Here is a 23,126-nt window from a genome sequence, read left to right as displayed (position 1 = left end):
AGAAATAAGAAAAAGTATGAGATTATTATAAGATATTACTTGCCACAGTGTGAGTTAGGTTTTATATAGTTTATGTAAAATAATATTATTTTGTGTTTTGTAAAATGATATTGTTTTATCATTTGTCCAAAAAAAAATAAAATAAAAAATAAAAAATATGGTAATGACTAATACTTTTAAACATTACACCCTCCTAATCAATTCACAAAATTTTCTAAATGATTCAATCTGAGAACTAGATAAATGGAATAGTTAGATTATAAATGCATAAGGTCCATGTTATAGAAATCTAATTAAATGTTAAAGAAAATATACAACTCATATTTTGCTTAAACTGAATAAATTATGGTTTTAATATGAAAAAACTTTAGGTTTGTTCAATTTATTCTACATTTAGGAAATGGGTTTTTCTTTTTTATGGGTTTTATGATTTATTTTGTTTGATATATCAAACACTACTACATCAAATTTCGGTAAGGATAGTTATATTTGTTTTGTGTAAAAAAGGAGTAATAGTATATGTATTCTTTTTAGATATATAAATATATATATATATATTTACGTGATTAAATATTATTTTATCTTTAATTCAAAATTACTTAATCCCGTAATGACAAATATCATTGGGTATACATTTGTATATTTAAAGTAGGTATACATAATTTTATCGATAAAAAATATTAATTGGAGTAATACTTTGTATATCTATTTTGAGTACACAAATGGTATACACTTATGTGTGTCATGATTTGATTAAGTATTATTTTATCTTTAATTTAAAATCATTTAATCATATAATAACACATATTAAATATTTATTATATTTGTATATTTAAAGTGAATACGTATAATTACATTAATTAAGTTTTATTGTACACCGATCCCCTAATCTCAAATTTAATCAAGCTTATTGATTTACATCCACTTTCCCCAACTTTCTAATTTCAGATAATGAAATATACTTTTTCCTTTTTATATATTCATTTTCATCTTCTTGTTTCACAATTTTAATGTTATGTTTCATCAAAACAAACAAATATTTGAAATAAAATAAAATGTTTCATTGATTATGAAAATTTAGGTTTAAAGTTTATTATGTAAGATTAAAAATAAAGTATGAATAAATTTGGAAGTCATAATATATTTTTTAGTAAGTCCAAACTTGTGAAAACAGAAATACTTGTACTATAGAATAGAGATTAGATGAGGCTAAAAATCACTTCCCCTTCATTAGTGCTTTGGACAATTTAAAGGTCACTGTTTCATCTTCAATTCGTTTAAAAAAAAAAAATGAAGTTTGTGTAGCTAAGTAATTAATATTCTAATCCTTTAAAAAATAAATAAATAAATAAATCCAAGTGTTTAAATGAAAGAAATTTCTTGATGAATGAGTGGTTAAATTAAAAGTGACCCCAATTATTCCTACAAAACAATCAGAGCAGAAACAAAAAGAGCAATACTATGTGTACCCACTTTAGGTACACAAATATATACACACTCATATGTGTCATCATATGATTGGTTATTGTTTTATTTTTAATTCAAAATCATCCAATCACATGATGACACATATAAATGTGTACATATTTGTGTACTCAAAATAGGTACACATAATTTTATTGAAACAAAAATGGAACACCATTTCTCTTTATGGTGAATCTCACCAATATGAAGGAAATTACATAAAATCAGTAAATCTTTTGGTATTATGCAACAAGTCACAATTTAAAAAAAAAAAAAAACTTTTTTTTTCCCTCTATTTTCCTTTTTGTTGGGATGGGGGGACACAATTCACAATCTACTTACTGTACAATGCCAAGCAAAAAACTACTTAACACCACAAGAAAGCACTTGTTTTGGCAGATGTTCTTCTCCATCATCAGAAATCTCAAGCCTCAGCTTCTTAGCAACTCTTTTAGACACACGATCTTCATCCCTAATAGGCATTTTATCTTCTTTAATGTGAATGATTTCAGTCAAGTCTGCTTCTTGATGGGTGAGGGTGCAATTGCCACTATTAGAGGATCCAGTATCTTTGTTCTTGCAGGCATTTTGCGTGCAACATATCTCCTCAGAGTCTTCAACAACTAAAGCAGCAACTCCATTTTCCTCCTGAGAATCTTCAATGACAAGATCAAAAAGTGCATTATTTTCTTCTTCAGAATCTTCCACAAGAAAAGTAACAAATTTTCCACGGCAGCTTGGAGAATCTTCAGGTTTAACAGTGTTCGTCTCTCCATGGCTAGGCACTTCATATACCTCGGGCAGTTGATTTTCATCTATGTTTTCTTTAGATATATTCTGGTGTTCGCTAGTACACTCATCTTGTTTTTCAAAGTGCAATAAACAACGCCAGTCACAAGATGTCATCTGCGATACTCCATCTATGCAGATGTTAGAGGTTGAAGATTTTGCTGCCAATCCAAGTACTTTCTGACATTGTTCCACGTTAGATGATGCCTTAGCCTTTTCATCACTGGTTTCTTCAACTTCCTGATTTTGAGCAAAATATAACACAGCTTTTTCATTTAGTCAAATACAATTCAGAAAGCTCAGAAATCATCCCAATCAAGCAACTTTTTCTATTGTTCTTCTTCAATCCTAGTACAGCACAGTTTATTTAAATCTTTTTGCTCTTGGTTTTGTTATACAAAACCAGTTTCTGAAATGGCCAAACATATTTAACTGAGAAATTAAAGGAAAATCATTGAGAAAGAAATTACATTGACTTGGCAATACATAAAAGAAATAAACAGACAATTAGATTACATTTGGTGCTTCGAATAGAATTGAGATAAAAATTTATATAGTTCAATCCTACAAATTCTGTATGCAAAAGAATTATATTTTTAAATAATCTTAAACTATTCAAATGTATATTTCTTTATAAAAAATTTAATTAGGAATTGCTAGAGATTAGAGAGAAATAAAGTTACATTTTGTAAACTAAATGGACCGACATCCTCTTTGGGCTTGATGTCTTTTGTTTTGGTCTACCAGTATCCTCATTTCAGTAAGTGTAAGAACTCCTTCCTTTTATATTATTATCTTTTTGAGTTTTTATTTTCATTGACACATAATATGCATGAAAATTTATGATATATGAGTCCAAATAATCAAGCGTCTGAAACAAGCCCTTGGTTTTCTGATAATTTTAATAGATTTCACCTTATTTTTATTAGCTTAATTCTAAAAAGGGAGAAAGAGAGGATCACCTCTATTGGCGACAAGATATTCTTTGGATAACATGCAGTAATTTGCTCACAATGCTCCAGGGAAACCAATCCTGGGTCACTGTGGCCTTGTGCAACTCTCAAAGGGAGTGCTCCAATAAGTGGAGTTTCAATTCCCCTTCCAACATTGGAAGTTGAAGAATAACCTTGTGGAAAATTTTTAGTTGGAGTAGATATCTGCCCAACAATCACTGCTCCAGTTTCCTGCCCATCTTCATCAGGTGATAATGTGGAGGAAGGACATATTTCATCGATGCCATCAGCTGAAGGATCCTTATTAGAATGATTTTCAGAAAGTTCATATATCAACATCTTAATATGAGCACGATTCAAAGAAGCCTCCATTGGTGGAAACCAATTTCTTTTAAGCTGTTAAAATATCAAAATTTCATTACTATAGCTCACTAACATAACATAAATAGAGAAAATTAAACAGAATAAGACTTCACACAAGAATTAAATGCAACCTTATTCATTAAACAAGAATGCATAGACACTTCTAAAACGAAAAAAAGCTATGCAACTGCAAGAATGTTATTTTATTTATTGGGTACAGCACATAACTTATATTATGCCACGATCACTATCTAATTAGTTTTAAGGGATTTGAATTCCCTATCTATATCTTCACAACACTAGAGAAAACATTCCAAAGTTTACTCCAGTCATACTGAAAGCAAGAGAAAATATTAGATTGAGTGTACAGAAAAGAGCAATGCTATGTGTACCCATTTTTGGTACACAATTCATGTATACAGTGATGTGTCATTATATAATTAGATAATTTTAAAACATGTGTCATCATATGATAAAAAAATATCCAATCACATAATAACACTTTATCTGTGTATACAAATTATATATAAAAAATAAGTATACATAGTTTTATTGATACAGAAAAACAATGGAGAAGACAACTAAAAAAACCAGACACCACCACACAGAGGGCTTGGTTCAAATATTAGGTAAAATGAGAGTATCACTAATTCACTATAGTCCTGATCTTACTCAGCAGGACCCAGGAGGTGACATTTTGGTCCTACTCTTCAGATCATCAGTCCATACCATTATAATTTATCAGTTAAAAAGACTGGTCACATTACCTGAGTATAGCCAACAAAGAGCTTTAATATTTAGGACATTAAAATGTCTAATATAAAAAGGAAATCACATCTTATAAAGTATTATTTCCAGACTGTAAACTCTAATCAATTACTTCTCTATAATAAGTTCTACAAATATAAGTTGCCAGACACCAAAAATGCCATAGCTCTTTACATCATTTATGTTGGTGGAAATTTGTTCAGACAAGACATCAATGCAGGAACTGAATGCATAGATTTTACTGTCTTATGAAATGTCATTGTTATGCTCATTACACTGTGCATGATCATCTAAAATGAACTGCCATTCTGTATTAAGACATCAACCATCTTTTTCTCTAAATAGTCCATATTCTGGAACCTATGAATCAGTTATGCAATGCAAAAGTAGTGTACATCATAGAATGCTTATAATTAATATATGTAAGTATTACAGTATCACAGATATTTGGGATTCAACAGATCATGAAAGAAACTCAACCATATCTTAACACAAAAATATATTGACAAGTTATGAGCAGAATTAAATCCATATAGGTGTGAAACTAACATCCTGAATCATTACTATAATCAGCTTTCTCTAGGCGCAAGGATGAGTTCATACAAACCATAAAGGATAATTGCCAAAACTAACCACATATAATAGCATAAAATCATACATTTGACAGGCTTTTACAAAAATTTACTCAAATTCAAGATCAATAACATGTTAAATTAAAAACTTTGTGCCCTATCTCTACTAAATTACAAGCAAATCAATGCAAAATTTTGTTAGTAGAAAGCTCAGTAATGAAGATAGAATCACTTACAAAAGTGGAAAATCCTGTTATCTTAAAAGGATTGAAGCTAGGAGGAGCTTCTGCGATAAAAAGTTCAGCATAATGGAGCAAAAAGAGGCCACAGTCAAATGAATTTTCTTGCTGAGGCAGCTGAATCAAAATGAAAAGAAAAATAGCTGTTAAAAACTGTGGTTTCCACTAAAACTACTAAAGAAACCAGTTAATTGGCAGTAATTCTCTTTAACCCACTAACAAAACTTAAAATTAAACCTACCAAAGAAACTTGAGAATTTTTCAAACATAGCATAAAGCTACCTAGGTTAGAACTTTCTTCTTTTTCTTAAACCATATGGCATCGTACACAAGACAAAATTCAGTAATGAGAAAAAGAGAAAAAAAGAAAATTTAAATTTGGCATATTCATACAGGTGTCTGTATAATTGATGTATAACACCATGCATGAGCAAAAAATCCAAAAAGGGTGAGCTAAAAAATACTGTTCACTTCAAATTGCACTACTTTACAATTTCTTTAAATTAGGCTCCAAATGCAATTCCAATGCAGCTAAGCTTCATACACAAGTATTCATAACACATTAAACTATCATATCATCAAGTATTGTACAAATATTAATCAAGGCAAGACAATCAAAAATGAAAAAAAAGGGCAGTAGCAATTTTGTAATTTTTTATGCAATTCTTTGTCCAGACAAGGAAAACAATACACACACACTAAAATGACATCAAATTAGAACACAAGCATAACTAAGGCATAAAGGATAAATCCACCAACCTTAGAACTCCACCACCACTCTCTAAATACAAGAGAATGGATAAAGGAATTGAAAGGAATAAAGACTTCAAGCTTTTATACTAAAAATGACAAAGTTCCCAAAATTTGTTTTTACATTGGAATGCCTAGCCTTTATATAGAATGGGCTTGGCGGCAATACTTGCATAAATTTAACAAAAAAAAAAAATCCTCCTTTAGATAAACTGAACTCCTCAAATTAAGGTTAGTCATTCACTTCCTAATTGAGTCATGCCTCATTAATTTGCTTGGAGACAAAAGTGGTTGTCTTTTCCCTTAAATCTAGGGACTATGTCCCCTAATTTTGGCAACTAATTGCCACTTGGTTCAAGAGTAATTAAATTGCATTGTTTTGGACTCAATGAGCTTCCTTATTGCTCTTGGATGGCTTGGACTCTTGAAGAGGCTTTACTTGGACTTTCTTTGGGCCAAGGAATTATTCACTTGGGTCTTGAACCCATTCAAGGAGGCTATATCCAAAAGAGAGATTGGGCTTGTTTAAGGCTTGAACTCCAACCTTCATGGATCCTTGGCTTGCTTGCGACCCCTAATTTGGAGAGAGAACCGTATATGCATCAATAATCCTTTTTTATTTTTATTCCTATTTTTAATTCTATTGGGCTAACCTTAATGGGTTGGTTTTCTTCACTACATAAGAGAAAATCAAATCTCATAACTGATATGAGAATAAACAAACATAAGCAATTTTATTCGATTTATTATTATCAGAAGATGCGATTAGAAAAAAGAAAATTGCTTGATTTGGGGATAGAAGAGCAAAGGAAACATCCCAAATGAAAACTGCTACAATGGTAGATAACAAGAGGATGTAACAGGCATGGCAAGTTAAGAAGTACAAGCTAAAAGGAAATAAGAAAGTAAAATTTATAAATATTGTTGTTATTACTGATCACTTTACAAAGTAGTCAAGCTATTGTTAGCTTCTGTTGGAATGTATAAGTCCCATATTGGGATTAAAAATATCAAAATCAAAGAGTATACAAAGTAATGAGTATCCAAGTTAGATTGACTTTAGTCATTTTAACTATTGGAATCCAAAACATGCTAAAAGCTCATAACAATAAAGATGTTGTCCATACTCCAAGTTTAAAGGGCCCAAGATTTCAAACAGCCTTTTCTAGAAAAAACAAATTTAGCTGCTGGATGCAATTAATGGCTAATATCTTAAGTCCTGACATTAACTAGGTTATGGGAGTCCAAATCAAAGAACATCCCCATTTCATTGATTTGTATATAAACAATGGAAAAAATTATTAAACAAAGAAAATCCATAATAGCTAGAGTGAACCAGAGGTCCAACAAAAATAATAAAAAAAAAGCATTAAAACTTCCCCATCTATGATAATAAGGGAAAAAATATCCTATGAATTTTTTTTTTTTTTGTAATTCAAACCTTAGAAAGAAGCAAGAACATGAATTCTATCCCAAACCAAATTCACATCTTCTTTTTATTCTTCAAACAACCTTTTATTCCATTGACACCAATTAACCCATGCAGAGCCAAAACAAAACATCTCTAAAAATTTTGGAATAAGGCAATAATTGGACCATCTTTTCTGTATAAACTGCCCAACAGTAATATTTAATCTGTAAGGGCTATGAAACAACTTTGATTTGCAAAATAAAATAATAAGAAAAAATATAGAATAAGAATAATACTAATTTATCTATTCAGAAAGAGGGCATGACTTGCATACCAGTAAACCTACATACAGATTTACTAATTACTTGCTTGAGAAGAGGGGAAAAAAAATGAGAAAAGAATGAAGAGCTGAAGTGTCACCTATTGTGCTCTAGTACCAACATAAATTTGGAAATGAAAAGAGAAGGGTGGAAAAAAAGATTCAGAATATAGGTTACTAATTTCTCTAGAATGGGAACATAGAAAAGGGAGGAAATACCTCAAGAGGAACAAATCGTAATTGTAAGATTTTTGAAGGAACTTCATCACCTGTACTGTTATGCTTCTCTTTCCACTCTTCACATAAATAACTGTCATCTCAAGAGATATAACTCTAATCAACATTATAAAGTAAAAGAAAGAGATACTAATTTCAATACAATACTAAAACTGTCTAAATTTTATTTCACAGAGAGAGAGAGAGAGAGAGAGAGAGAGAAGGAAGTGTAAAAGGAAAGAGAAGATACACTGTGGAAGACCAAAAGTTACATATTCTCAATGTAAATGGCAACTACCTTCAGCAAATTCCTCCTAATCCGATGTATTTGCATTTTAAGAACCTATAAAACTATTTCTGGCTGACAACTCTATCAAAACTTTAATGTTTCATGATGTTACTCTCATGCAATATCTTCACTTCTTCCTACTCCCTATCTTATAGGTAAAGCACATAATCGAACACTACAACTCAATACAAAATTTAAATCTGCAATACAATCTGTGTTCATACAAAGTTTTCAGATCTATTTTGTGGCCCTCAAATTTAGTTAAGTTTGTTAAGGCTGGATACAAAACTCTATTTGGTCTGAGAAACATGATTCCCAGAAGGTGAAGTTTATGTTCATTCTTGGTATTAGGAGAATTTGGCTACTTAATGAGACTGCTCTCCTCCAGTCTACCAGGAGAGTCAGACTTCAAAATTTCTTGGGATAACTTTAGAAAATAATCCAAAAACTTCCAAGATTTTGGAATCCAATAGAGGAGAAAATTAAAAAGGAAAAAAGAAGAGTTCTTGGAGGACAAAAGAAAGCCTATCTTTCAAACTTAGAAAAATCCCTTTAAATCTGCCTGTTTAAACCACCATTCCAATTAATTTCGTTTCACCATTGAAACTCCCAAGTGGTGTGACGGAAAGAAAGAGAATTTCTAAAGGGGAAGCAATAAGGATAAAATTGGATCTACTCTCATTACAAAGTTTCAAGGCCAAAAAATAAAGGTGGATTTGTTATTGGAAACTTGGAAAAGAAATTTAGTATCTCCTTCAGCATAGTGACTCCTCTATTGGACTCCAAAATAACTTGGGATAACTGCAGAAAATAATCCAAAAACTTTCAAGCTTTTGAAATCCAACAGAGGAGAAAATTAGAAAGAAAAAAGAAGAGCTCCTGGAGGACTGAAGAAAGCCTATCTTACAAAATTTAGAAGAATCCCTTTAAATCTGCCTATCCCAACCACCATTCCAATGCATTACTTTTCACTATTCAAACTCCCAAGTGGTATTACTAAAAGAATGAGAATTTCTAACAGGAAAGTGATAAGGATAAAAGTGGCTCAACTCTCATTAAAGAAGTTTCGAGATGAAAAACTAAAGGCGGATTCATTAGTGGAAACTTGGAAAAGAAAATTAAACGTCCCTTAGCATAATGACTCTGGAGATTACCTTTTGAAAAAAAATTCACTTTGACATAAGGTTGTTATTATGGTTTTTAATCAGGCCATGCTGATTCATTTAGCCAGGATGTATAGAAATGCAATAATACTGTGCTCTATCCCCAACCCAATGCTGTCTAACCTATATAATGTTATGCAACCCAAATTGCCAACCTTTCAAATAATGCTCCTCTGCTTCTCTATAGCCTTCCTTGTTACAGCAGATCAGAACACCTAAACATGTCTTCCACCATAAAATCCTACCAGTCAAATCATCAATGAACAGATAAATACTCTCTCTCTCACTTTTCTCTTAATTTATTATTCTTATTTTTGCTCAATAACGGCAACCCAAGGAAAAAAAGAAAGAAAAGAAAAGGCAAACACAATCAACATAACTCCAAAGAGATATAACAATTTTGGTTTTCGTATCAAAGTAACCATTCATGAAAATGGAAAATACAAAAGTTACCTTTGAAGAAGATCCTTAAGGCCTCTATGACTTCCTTTAATAGAATCCATGTGCAAGATGCACGGTACCTTAGTTGACTTTTCAATTTCATCATCTGCAAGATGGTTCAAAAATTAGACAGTCAGTATAATCCAACAAATACAATAAACAAAAACTAGCCAAGAAGCATCTTGCCTTTAAAATAAGCCACTTCACCAGGATGACAGATGACAATCAAACTCCAATGAAGACTGTAATCAGAATGCAATTATATTGATGTTAAACACAATGCAATTTAAGATATTCTCCTGCAATCCAGTAAGAAAAAGAAAAAACATTATTTTCTGACCTGTAATTTACAGGAATAAACACGTAATCTTTCTCAAAAAGATTCACATTTTTTGTCCATTTACGAACACGTTGAAATGCTGCCTTGCCTTCACAAGCACCAGATGGATCTTTATCTAGATCAGCAAGCTTCCGAAAGAAAAAACTATTAAAAAAATGAAAACGATGCTGCTCCTCAGGTTGTAATTTCTTCTTCAAGTATCTAGCAAGAGGTCAGGTTTTGAAAAATTAATCCTTTAAGAGATGAAAGTGCTGAAGCCACATTGATGAGAAAAATGAGAAGAAATTATACCAAAAAGAACAACTTGAGTACAGACAAACACATAATTTAATCTTGCTTTCAAAAGCGAGTCAACTAAACAAAACTTCCTCAACTAGTGGTGGTTGGAAAACATCAGATTTTCAAATCAACATTGTGAAGACTTTTCTTATAATTTATCCAGAAGAAAGCACAAGATTTTAGCAAAAAGGAAATGAAGTCATAAACAAAATCTCAAACAACACATATTGGAAATCTATCAGAGGTAAAATAGCATTGAAAAGGAGCCAAACTTAGAGTTCAAGAACCAGTAAATTTGTGGTGATTATTACTGTAGTATCATCTAGTGAGGCAGTAAGCACAGTGCTGGCAGTTATATCTTCACTTTTAATTATTGGATTTTCTCAATATCACTCATTTACCTAATGCCAATGTCATATTTGGAAGCAAACTTTTTGATAGGAAACTATTAAACTACATGTTTGAAAAAAAAAAATCAAAACACAACAGATTGAGCTAGGTACACCTAGGGCTACAAATGAGTCAAGCAACTTGAGTTCGGTTCTCGAGCAAAACTCGAGCTTCATGTTGGCTGAGCTCGAATCGGCCTTCTTTGCCTCAAGATTAAGCTTGAACAGAGATCTTCTCGGCTCAATAAGCTTAAGCACTAAATACATGTTATCAGGCTGAGCTCAAGCGAACTGCTACTCAACTTTGCCAGCTTGTTTGCACCCCCAGGTACACTGGCGCACCAGAGATCAACAAAAATAAAAAACCAACAAGGGAGACAAATCTATACAACATAGCAACTAATGTTCTCTTCCCTACTGAAAACTTAGGAGCTCACTTGATGTCCAAGTAGAAAGTTTCAAATCATGACCAATTGTATAAGCCTAGAGCACAATCACCATATAAGAAGCATTAATGATTTTAGATTGGAAAAATGCAGATTTCTGCCATAAAATGTGTTATAAAAATCATCATGAACTTCACTAAGTTTGCTGCAACAGTAAGACAAAATGACTAAAGATACAAAGGATTTCATATATATATATATATATATATATAGAGCACATTTAAGAACCCATGCACTCAAACTAATATATAAAAATGCTAAGCTTGTTAAAACAAGAACTTTTTAATAGGAAACAAAAGGTTTGTATCATTGCAGAAAAAGATGTACAAAATAAACCGTGTCAGGGACCAAGTGTCCACAATAGCTAAAATGGAAAAACAGCCCTTAAGGGCGAAAACTGGAAATAAAAAAAAACATGGTTAAACCTTTGACATCTGAGACTAACTTGAAATTATAGATAAACAAGGAGAGCTCACCCAAAATAATAATAATAATAATTAAAAAACTCTTTCCAAGTTGAGTAGAATGAAGAAAACCCCCCAAAACCGAGGCCCCAACTGAAAACTGGATCATGCCCTAAGTTGCTGGCTTCATCCCCGTTCTTCTATACATTACTATTCACTGTGCTAGTAAAACTTTTTTAATTCATAAAATTTCTAATTTCATACTAAAATATCATACATATATATATGTAAATGTGTATATATATATATATATATGTATATATATATATATATATATATATATATATATATATATGTATATGTATATGTATATATTAAAAATACATACACAGAGAAAGAATATCTTCTCATCAGATAACTAAAGAGCCTGAAGCTTGAAAGAAAATTCACAGTTTCACAATATGGTAGGATATTAAATTGAACTCACTGAATATAAAAGTCAATGATAGTATCATTGATGAAGGTCTCGGGCCGTAGAAGCTCAATATCTTTCTTACTAATTACAACAGCATCAGGATCACCTTTCGGATATATAACATCTTCAAAATGCTCATCAAACCTGAAATTTATGAACTTTAATAAGAGATGTCATGGAAGAGAAAATTGCAACTGTGATTCAGCAGACACAAATAAGTAGCAAGTCTCATAGAATCCAGAAAGTACTTGTACAAGCATTATAAATTACTTCAGAAATGGCACATATTATAAAAAGCATTAAACACAAATTAACGTCATCCCGCACAGCATAAATTTAAAAACTATTATTGCTAATTTGCCATATTATAGACATGTACAAGGATTAGACTCCATGGTATGTTAAAGATTCACCCATATGAATCTCATTACTATATATGAATGTGGTTTATATGGGCATAATTTTTTAGCGTGATAATTATTTTCTTTTAACTCATTGTCTTACCCATCACAAATTTAGCCCAAATCTTCTAAACCAGGCAACTAATGGTTATGCAATGCTTGCCTGTCTTTATGGTGTACCACACATAACAATAACAATCCAAATGAACCTAAGTGAAGCAAACTGAATTTAAAAAACCAAGAGTATTACAATATAAGTAATATACAGAAAAAAAGAATCACAATTCAGATGTCAAGGAATAGGAAACACATAAGAGCATACATGATAAACAAAATCAAGTATAAGTACATTCCAAGGCATTTTAATAAGAAAAAACTGTATCACAGATTAATGGAGTAACATTAGAAGGAAAAATTATATCTTCCACTGACTTACTCAAAAAGATATTGATCTGACACCTTTTTTTTTTTTCCCAAGAAAGTATTCACTTCATTTTCTCTATCACAACTGCAAGAAAATAGCAAAATGACATAAATAGATGAGTATAAATAATTTATTTTTTCCGATTGACACAAAAAAAAAAGGTAAAAATAAAATAAAGAAAGTCATTTAGGGTTATTTGAGAAGTCCTCAGAAGGATATATCTCCAACTTATGAAATTTCCTATAATTAGTTTGAAGAAATTATTTACCTTATAAAATAAATTCCAATTTGACAAGATGTTGTTTTTACTTATTATAAAATAATTTACCTTCTATGCAAAACTCATAACATTTTAACGATCATAAGATGGTATCTTGTAAAAATTCTTTTGGATGTAATGTTTTGATTTAATAACAATTCAAAGGGTTATGAATTTAATGAGTTATTTTATCTTCTTTATTTCATTAAGGTTCAATTTAGATTGTTGACAGAAGATAATGAGGTTTAGAAGCTTGAACCTCCAGGCTATTTTACTTATAGATCTTGCTTCGATTGGCTTATTGATAAAATTTCTTGAAAGCAACTTAAATGATAAAGTTACTTGCAAAGACTTGTTTCTATCTGAGTTGGTGGCTCTGTCAAGTGACTTAGTTGTGAGCTAGGTATGCAAAGAAGCCAAAATTGCTTGTGAGTCAAGATATTTGTGATTTATTTTGCATATTAGATTCTTTGCATAAGATAGCCAATATTTTTGAAACCAGAGAATAATGAAGAGATGATTAGCAGTCTCCAAAATGTTGTACATAAGACACCAAGATAGAGTTATATATCAAACAATACCTTCTTTGAATCAACGAGATAATTGCCCCTAAAAAAAACCGTTATGAACAAGCTGTTGATTTACAAAAGGTGGAACAACAATCAACTAATTTAACACATGTAAAGCAAGAATAAATCTTGACAAAACAAAGGGATTCATCTAACAACTTAACAATTTTCTAGACTAAAGAACTCTGCATATCCTTAATAAAAACAAAGTCCAAGGTCACCCAAGATAGTTTTCCTCTTAAAAAAAAAAAAAAAGAAATGAATCTACCTTCCAAACATCTAATATAAATCTGAAATTTCTTTTCAACTAATAATCTTGAGATCTATTTCTCATGTAAAAGATGATCAAAAGTTGGAATACTATCAAATAGAAAATAATTATAAGACAAATTATGCAAACCAAAAACTTACTCAAAAACAACATCCCACACTTCCTCATATCTCACATCTAATAACTTGATTGCTTCTTGTCGTATAGACCAATCTGGGTCATAAACTGCAAACTTCAACAACTGAATGCCTACATGCGATTTCATTAATTTTAATATTAGAAAAAATTTAATACAAGAAAATAAATAGCAAAACAGCAATAAACCACATGCTTTCTCAATTTGGGAAAATGTGGAACATCATTTGACTCAACGCTACCGTTTAATAAACTAGTTACACAGATCATGTTATGCTAATTAGCAAGAACCATAGTGAAACTCAGTTCAGCCTATCACCCACAAACAGACAACCAAATCGAAGTGGTAAATTGAGGTGTAGGTGTTTTTGTTTTAGGAAGCATTGACAATGAACAGAAAGGTTGGCCTGTGCAAAGTTTTGGTACAATACCATCGTTCATAATACTACGGGCATGACAACCTTTAGGCTATTGATGGGAGAGACCCCCTCATTTTGTTTCGATTAGTGAAGGAAGATTCCAAAGTGAAAGAAGTTAATGTGTTGATTTAGGAAATGAATGCTATCTTAGATGAACTAAAAGACAATCTCACCAAAACTCTAGAAAGGATAAAGAGATTTGTGAACAAGGGTAGAAAGTAAATACAATTTAAAGTGGGGGATTATGCATTTCTTAAACTTCTGTCGTATCGTTTTCGATTGATAGCCTCTCACCCAAATGAAAAATTCAGCCCATGTTTTTTATGGGCCTTATAAGATCCTAAAGCAAGTGGGAATGTGTTAGGGTGAAGGTATATGTGAAAAGGAAATTCAAAAAAGGGAGAATGACAAGTGGCGGCCGTGTAGGAAGAGCACAGGATAATCAAGCAGCTGAGGAAAATCTTTCAAGTCAAGAGCAACAGAGGACTGAAGAAAGAAGTTTGTACTTGACCCAGGGTAATTCAAGCAATGAAGTGACAGAGAAAAGACAGGGAGTGGGGGAGTAGATATAATCTTGGGGTATGGAGTATAAGAGGTTAAGAAAAATTAAGAGAAAGGAGTAGTTAGAAAGGGAGAGATGACAGCCTCTCGAAGTGCTGTAGGTGTTGAGCGGTTGTAGTAAAAGTAGTTGCTGTTGGGGAGTGGTTTTGGTTGTTACTGTTTTGTATCTTTTTGTTAACCCAGTCTTGTAATTACTGTTCTGTATCTTTTGGTGTTAACGAGTATTATAATTGTAAAGCTGGGATGAATCCCTTGACCATTGTAATTGACAGCCAAATGGAAAAGAAATGAATGCATGAATTATATTATCTTGTTAAACTTGGTTATTACAGAATACTGTTACATTGAAAATATTGAGATAGTAATGTGGGTTGGATGAGAGTGAGATTCTGGAATTCTTGCAAGCCTGTTCTGCACCTCCAGATGAACTGTAATTCCCAGGTTCTGTAGTCTTCAGTCTGCCAGGTCCATAACAGAATGGTTACTTATAGGCAACCTTACCTTTATCAACTAAAATTCACCCCATTTTTCATGTATTGCAATTGAAAAAGCAGATTGGTCCAACTATCTTTAGTCAACCTTTGCCAGAATGTTTGACTGAGGAACTTGAAGTCCAACCACTAGAAGTGATGGATTACTTCTACTCACCCCAAGGGAATTAGAGATTCGTGCGAAGGGGGATCAACTACTAAACTATGAGAATTCTTGAAAGTTATATCAAACTTTTAAGCACTTTTTTCCACATATATACCTTGAGGACAAGATGCCTCTGGAGGGCAAGGAAATGTTAAGACTCATGTTTACATTTCCCACAAGATGAAACAACAAGCTCAAAGAAGAAGGGAGAATAAAAGTGGCAGGAAAATGAAAAATACATGTGACAAACACAAAGGAAGCAAGGCAAGACCACAAGGAAGTGAAGGGGAACATGGCAGGCTATAACAGGCATGATAGTTATGGGAAGAATAAAGGCTAAACTAAATCAAGGAGAATTAAGCACAAAAATGGTAAAATAAGTGATAAAGGGATAGAGCTGGCCTCTCGAATGCCATGGGATTTGTCTTGTTATGATTTACTGTTCTATTGAAGTTTGAACTGTTAGTCAATTGTAACCTTGATTGGGATTAATACAACCTATTGTGTTTAACTTTTCAATTGTTATTGTTTTGTGTGCTCATGTGCGGTTGAGGTTGGATTGAGTACAAGGAGGCTAAATTGAAGGTATCAACAGGAGAGAGTTTGTGAACCATTGTTGGTGGAAATCCTAGGTACCTATCAGTTTCTTCCATTATTCAGATGATGAATGATGCATTGGTGCCCCTTCTCAAATAAACAGAAGTCGTACGTGTGCTATTGTCCTGTAAATTGCTTTGAAAGCATCATAGAGATAATTAACCAACTCTCTTAAAAGTTGATTGTTACCACTATGTTGTCCCACACTGCCCCTTTGGTTAAAAAAAAAAAAAGGTACAACTTAGCCTACGATTCTATGACTAATAATAAATCATGTCAAACAATGGCATGTACCATGAGATCTACACAAAAATAATTTATGAAGTAATCTACAGCTTCATAGAACATATATTTTATTTTCAAATACTCAACTTAATAAACAAACATCCAAATTCTATATAAAATAGTTAAAAATCAAATGCAAGCAGCTCAATATATACACATGCCCCTTGCAGAGTTTTTCAACCATAAATGCAGATTATCATGGCAAACTACGAGAAAAAAGGATTAATGACTCTCATTTTACAAAAATCGTTGTGAGAACCTAGCAAGGCAGATGCTTCTACGCATGAAGCATAATTATCATCTGTAAAAGGTTACAGTGAACCATACAACATCATTAAATTGCTGCTCAAAGTTGGGGAATATTAAGAACTTAGCATCAATTTGAGGGTAGAATGCAAGCAAAATTGCTAGTAATCCCAATCATGATCCATTATTGCGTACCAGAAAGACACAGCTCGAAAGAAACTTTTCAATGGAACTGTGCCAACCTGAAATTTCATCTGCTTTTTCTGCTCCAATAGAATCATTTGATTTAAGCGTGAGATTAATAATAGCAGTTTCAACCTACAACCAGAGATAGAAATGCCTTATACTAACATATAGTATCTATATAAAGCATAATTGAAAGGAAGGATGGTGTTACTCACCCTCCCATGCCATGCTGACTGAATTTTGATAATATCGCCAACATTACATTCAAAGCTTAAGGTTCCATTGTTTCCATTTACAGTTGAACCTTCAACTTTAATGGAGCTACATGAAAACGTTATTCGAGCATTCGTACAATAAATCTCTTTATATAGAATGAAATCAGGGGAAACAATCACTTTCTTTTTTACAAGATCCTGAAAATCAAAACATCACAGAGGTTTATCATAAATTCAAACCAACCACTTAAATTAAGCAACACAAGAAATCAACATCTGAGAAGAATTTAACTGAAAGAAAATGTGAAGTAATGCAATTACATTATAAATGATGTAACTCCTAGTCAAGTGCATACAAAGAAACCATGGGCTGCTAGTAAAAAGAGAATTAACTTGATGCCACTCAATGCAACAGTCAAACATCTAAATCTTAAGGACTAAGCAGCTAACCTAAAAAAAGACACATTCAACAGAATTTGTTAAAGAATGAGGGAGAAGCTCAAGTTTTTTCAAATTACAATGCTGATTTTCCTTCCTAAAAACCATCCTTCATCCGAAAAAAAAAAGGGTCATTCCACAATAAACTCAAAATTAAAATACTGCAAGCTGTCTTTCTCAAGATCTTCCAAGCAACATAGGATAAGCAGTAAAATTTTTTGGCCAGAGTGAAATGGTCTTACATTTATTTCAAAGTTGTAGTAATCGAAGTGTCTTATGAGAACTGGAAAGGAGAGAACGGGAAAAAGACTTAATGAAGCATTTCAGTTGTAGTAACATCTCCTTGAAATACATACAACTCAATTCTATGCTAAAACTGCTTACCATATTGTTTGACTTTGCCCCTTTATTTGTTTTTGGTGAATACACCAAGTAGGTTTGATATAAAATGGTTTAACCATAGGTAATTTCATTGATTTTCAGCACCAACACCAGAAGGCAACTATATTATCAAGATATGTCTCTAAAATTAATCTTCAAATTCACAAAAAAGAAAAGGACTTGATGCCTTACACTACAGATCAACTACAAGTTTCAAAAAACTGAAATGTCAACCACTTTACTTTTAAAAATTCTATCACACAAAGCTAACTACAGAAGCACATTTTCTAATTGAAGAATTAAAGAGTATACTTTCTGAAAGCAGGAATTTTAATGCATAATATCTATTTTCTTCACATACTTTCCCAGAAGATGGTAAATTTCTTATTTGGGCCTTCAAGCCTTCAGTAAATATCTCTTCAATGACCACAAATTACATAATATAAACATGGTTGAACACTTACAATTTCATGTCCACAAAAACTTTGCCCTGCCACCAATTCTTCTAATAAAATTCAAACAAAATAGAAGTTATCATATATGATCATATCATAAAAGAAACATAAAAGTGAGTGAATCATGTGCAACAAAAGAATAAGTGCTAAGTACCTTCATTATCCGGAGGAGAAGATGAAATTGATGAACTCATTTCAATACAATCATCATCATCGGAAATCACACTAACTTGCTCATTCTGAAACAAATTCAATTGAATAAGTACAAAGGGCATTCAACATCTACAAGAGGCCTTTCACATATAAATGATCCAAATGAATATTGTAAAACATTAGGAAAAAAATCAAGTGATGAAGCTTTTCAAATTTTGCTTCCAGCTAGCCTGATCCAAAATTCATCTTGAAAGATAAATAGGAGAAGAATCAGCACTACCTCATAATCTGACGAACATGATAACAAAGATGTATTTAACCCTGTAGCCTCTCTTAAAGTGCAATCTTTTCTTGGGTTGCCTTTCAGATAAGATAGAGAATATGTGCAATGATTATCCATACAACTATCACCAACATCCAACAACTTCTCCATAATCTCCTTTTGATGAGAGTTTTCCCCTTGTGCAACTACAAAGGAAATATTTCAAAGACGATTACAAATTTGCACATTGAAGTACATCTAAGCAATTGTTTTCAGTACCTCCATCATCTACAACAATTGGTTTATTGTTGATTTCCATCTCTTCAGACTTTGCACTTTGTGCAGCTGTACGGAAAGAAAATGAAAAATGAATATACTATAAACCAAGAATTATACAACAGAAAAGCAGCAGTTCTTGGCCTAACATAAGAACACTTAAGGAAAGAAACCCTGAGACTAGAGGCGTCAATTAGGTTGGGCGGCCTGATCCAAAACTCGGAAATAAGGCCCAACTCAAAAGGGTAACCCCACACTAGAGCATGTCGGGCCTGATCCATGGGCCTTTTGGGCTAGGAGCCTAGATGTTAAGCCCATGGGCGAGTCTATTACTATTCAAAAAAATTTTTAAAATTATAATATAATTAATTAATAATTATAAAATAAAAATTATAAATATTTATAAGAAATAAAATTTTTTTATTAAAAAAATGAGTTTAAGTTCTTTGGATCAATCTCAAATGTATGAGATAACTAAAATTTTAGTTTGATTGAAATATGCTGCTTAACCCTTATTTATAGTGAGTGAAAAAAGTGAAAAATTTTATTCTTTTATATGCGGAACTCTTTGCAAAGTATAAAAGTGTAAGAATAAAAATCTCACATCTAAAGAATATAATAATTCATTCCCTCTATGCATTATAAATAAAAGTTAAGTGAAGTAAAAGATTCAACCAAACTCATGTTTTAGATCCCACATTGATGAGATTGATTATGAGAACTCAACTCACCTATTATCAATAAGTTTTTCTATTTAATCAAAATTTAATTTCCTAACCTATTTTCAAAGAAAACATAATTAAAAGAAATTATTTAATAATTTTTTTTAGGGGTCTTGAGCCTTAAATTTTTCATAAGTCGGTCTGGCCCGAAAGCTTGTTACTATGCAGGCCTAAGGCCTGATTCATGAGCTCGATAGGTCGAGCCCGAGCCGGTCCAGCCTATCGCCACCTCTACCTGAGACTTTTGAGGAACTACAGTGTTGGTGTAGTAGAAAGAGTTCGATATTTCAGACTTAAATTAAAAATGTGCACTAATTCCCCATACCTTCATCATTAATGTCGATTGTCTCACATCTAATTTCCTTTTGTTGATTATAGATACCTTGTGAAACTACATAGGAAGAAGAGAGAAGAAGATAATCATGCATATACTCAATGAAACATAGATACCTGAAGGAAGCAAAGATACCAGGTTTAATAGCATAATAACAACCAAGAACGCAATAGAGAGAAAAAGAAATAAAGAAGAGTAAAGTAGCATAAGAGCATTTTATGAGACAGAAATCTTGAGCAGTGAATAACCTCAATAGAAAAATCAATTTTAAGTAAATGAATCCTCTAGGTAACAGGAATACACATAAAATTTTCAAAAATGTTGATATTTATAAAAAATTAACAAGAAAAGTGTCAAATTGGCTTTCAAGTTGTAGCTTGGTTAATCTATGCCCTATAATGGGACAATCTTATTATTGATTTTTTTGGACTTTCTAAGCCAGGTTAATCCAGCCTGCATTCAGCCCAGGCTTGAGGCAATCTATACAGATCAAGCCAGGGCTGGGAACTACACAATACAATACTGACAAACAATTGTAAGTTAAACAACAACAAAATTTTCATGATTCATAACCTAAAATGGCATATAATAGGAATTGGGATTTGGGGATGTGCATCAAACCTTTTTTTTTTTTTTTTTTTGACAGAGGCAATCAAGTAACCAGTATAGGATGATACAACCATCCCCATGCAAAAGTAACAAAGGAAATATCAGCATTCCTATTGTTGCAAACTGGGAAAACAAAAATTCAAGTTGAACAGCCCTATTATCTTGTAGTTATTCAGAGAAACCTTGTATTTTAGTTGAAACATAAAACTTCTATTTTTCATGTTAAGTAGAGGACAAAATTCTCTAGTAGCTAAACCACAAATAGGAAAAGATGTGACAAAAACAGTATGGAAGAATAAAACTTTTTTTCTGTAAACTAACAAGATGACACAGAACTGCTTACAGAAGCAAGAATTGAAGTATTTCCTCATAGCCAGTTGTCCACAAAAGTAACTCAGTACTGCTATCATACATAGAAGCATTGCCTAAAGTGAACAGACATTGATTTTCATCATTCCATGAAAATTTATATGGACACGAGAGTCTTCTAATTTCTAACAAAGCATATTGAAATTATACAGGCCCTAAATTGCCAAAACCATAACCCATGACTTCTCAATTCAAATTACTTGGCCACTTGAATTGGCTTTGTAGTTGACATCGACAGGTTGATAGTCTTTTTCTGCTCAACACCTAATTTTCTAATATAATTGGGATCCAACAAGAACTTTCCTTACAGTGTCTTTACCCACATTTCTCAACCAACAACAAAAGACTGAACCAGCTAGGAACCAAGTAAGTAATAGCATCAAAATTGAAATACAACACTTTGAGGAAGGTCATGGGTGAATTCGGCCAAAGGTAAGTTCCATGGGACGAAGTTGTGTTCATTATAATTTTTTCTTTTTATTTTATTTTCAAATTACCGAAATGATCAAATATTTTTATATTCCCTCTAAAAAGCCATTTTCTAATTTCCATATTTTCCATCCTTCTTGCCATCATCCAACCAAAACATAATCCTGACAATCCAACAACTATAATTTTTTAATCGAAATTCCTCCCACTTCTAAATCAATCAAATTGAAACATTTTATTTACACTTCACAATCCAAAAATCAAGGAGTAACAGCAAAAAATATCGCCAACCTCTATCATTAAGCTTAATCAAATTTAAAACTGTTTATAATTTTCGGACAATTGAGGAGGTTCTAGTGTTAGCTAGGAATCCTCCAGGACTTTTATTGTTTATTTCAAAATTTTTTAAAATGCTTCGTTCTTTCTAATGATAATATTTCAAGTTCTTAACAAATAAAAGGAGAAACAAAGAAAATGCAAAACAACCATACACTTTAATTAAAATTTCAGATTCTACTCCACGTCCCAATTTCTCACAAAACAAACATAAACAGATCATTATCACAAATCCCCAATGAGCAGAATAACTAAATTTTCTTTCAGCCTAAAATCCTGAAAGAAAATCACACTCCTTAGATTTCAAATTTCAAATTTTCAAATTTCGAACTCCGATCCCCCGACTTTCTCATCCTCAGAAACCAAACAAACAAAAGCTTGACATAAAACAAAGTAAAATAAATTAAAAATTCAAGAAGCAAAGAGAGAGACTGACAGCACTGAAGAAACTTGTACTTGTCAACGGGAGAAGTGTGGTTGTTTTTAGGAGAGAACTTCCCAAGAAACTTCTTAGAGATCTTCTCCACGCGCTCGTCTTCGTCGTTGAAATCAAACACTTGATACTTCTTCTTCTTCATGGTTCGTTCATCACCTTGCGTCACAAGTTTTCCACTGTTTTGCCTTTCGAGAACACTTCGCGCTTCTCCTGTTTCTCTGCAGTACGAGCCCTGGCCTCACTCACATCAGATTCAACATTTAAAGGGTCCGGGTCCGGGTCCGGTTCCGGTTCCGGGTCCAGGATCCGGACCCGGGTCCCGGACCCGGGCTAGCGTTTAAAATTCTGTAAAGAGAAACAATTTCTATTTATAGCCTAAATTTAGGCCTGCCATTGGAGTCGTTGGGTGCTGTGTTATTCCGGCTTTCGAATCGATTAGTAATATTTTGTGTATATAATTTTAATATATGATTTGTATATATAAATAATATATTATTATAAAATTAAATATTATTTTATTTTTAATTTAAAATAATTCAATCATATAATAATACATTATTTATATATAAAAATATGCACATATAATTTTAATGTTAATTAAAACTCCAACAAAACTAAATTTATATTTAAATATCTAATTTGAATATGATCT

At 32.1% G+C, this 23,126-nt stretch overlaps 1 protein-coding gene across 4 annotated transcripts; it reads right to left on the bottom strand.

Moving 5' to 3' along the window:
* Positions 1-1,619: 1,619 nt before the first annotated feature.
* Positions 1,620-22,758, bottom strand: LOC123213053 (probable ubiquitin-like-specific protease 2A). 4 transcript variants are annotated; one of them, XM_044632383.1, is made up of 18 exons: positions 22,475-22,758; positions 20,287-20,352; positions 19,243-19,308; positions 18,982-19,169; positions 18,703-18,787; positions 18,558-18,598; positions 17,275-17,472; positions 17,116-17,191; positions 14,135-14,243; positions 12,908-12,979; positions 12,083-12,214; positions 10,078-10,278; positions 9,924-9,979; positions 9,750-9,843; positions 7,848-7,938; positions 5,146-5,265; positions 3,216-3,602; positions 1,620-2,493 (listed from the first exon to the last, which is right to left on the bottom strand). In XM_044632383.1, the coding sequence occupies exons 1-18, from the start codon at positions 22,614-22,616 to the stop codon at positions 1,828-1,830; spliced, it is 2,790 nt and encodes a 929-aa protein (XP_044488318.1). In that variant the 5' UTR covers positions 22,617-22,758; the 3' UTR covers positions 1,620-1,827. The 4 variants fall into 4 exon arrangements, with proteins under 4 accessions (XP_044488318.1, XP_044488319.1, XP_044488320.1 ...); XM_044632384.1 differs by having other exon boundaries at positions 18,558-18,595; XM_044632385.1 differs by lacking the exon at positions 22,475-22,758 and adding an exon at positions 21,248-21,290.
* Positions 22,759-23,126: the final 368 nt, after the last annotated feature.

The sequence above is a fragment of the Mangifera indica genome, chromosome 4, assembly GCF_011075055.1.
Source record: "Mangifera indica cultivar Alphonso chromosome 4, CATAS_Mindica_2.1, whole genome shotgun sequence".
Lineage (NCBI taxonomy): Eukaryota > Viridiplantae > Streptophyta > Magnoliopsida > Sapindales > Anacardiaceae > Mangifera > Mangifera indica.
This window is presented reverse-complemented; position numbering and strand designations above follow the sequence as displayed.

Excerpts from the sequence above, each read along its gene's own strand:
- LOC123213053 (XM_044632383.1), bottom strand. The coding sequence starts at position 22,616 with ATGAAGAAGAAGAAGTATCAAGTGTTTGATTTCAACGACGAAGACGAG. Across the intron at positions 18,788-18,981 it reads CATGTTCGTCAGATTATGAG|AATGAGCAAGTTAGTGTGAT; the intron begins GTAGTGCTGATT and ends AATTTGTTTCAG. Across the intron at positions 18,599-18,702 it reads TTCTCCTCCGGATAATGAAG|AAGAATTGGTGGCAGGGCAA; the intron begins GTACTTAGCACT and ends GAATTTTATTAG.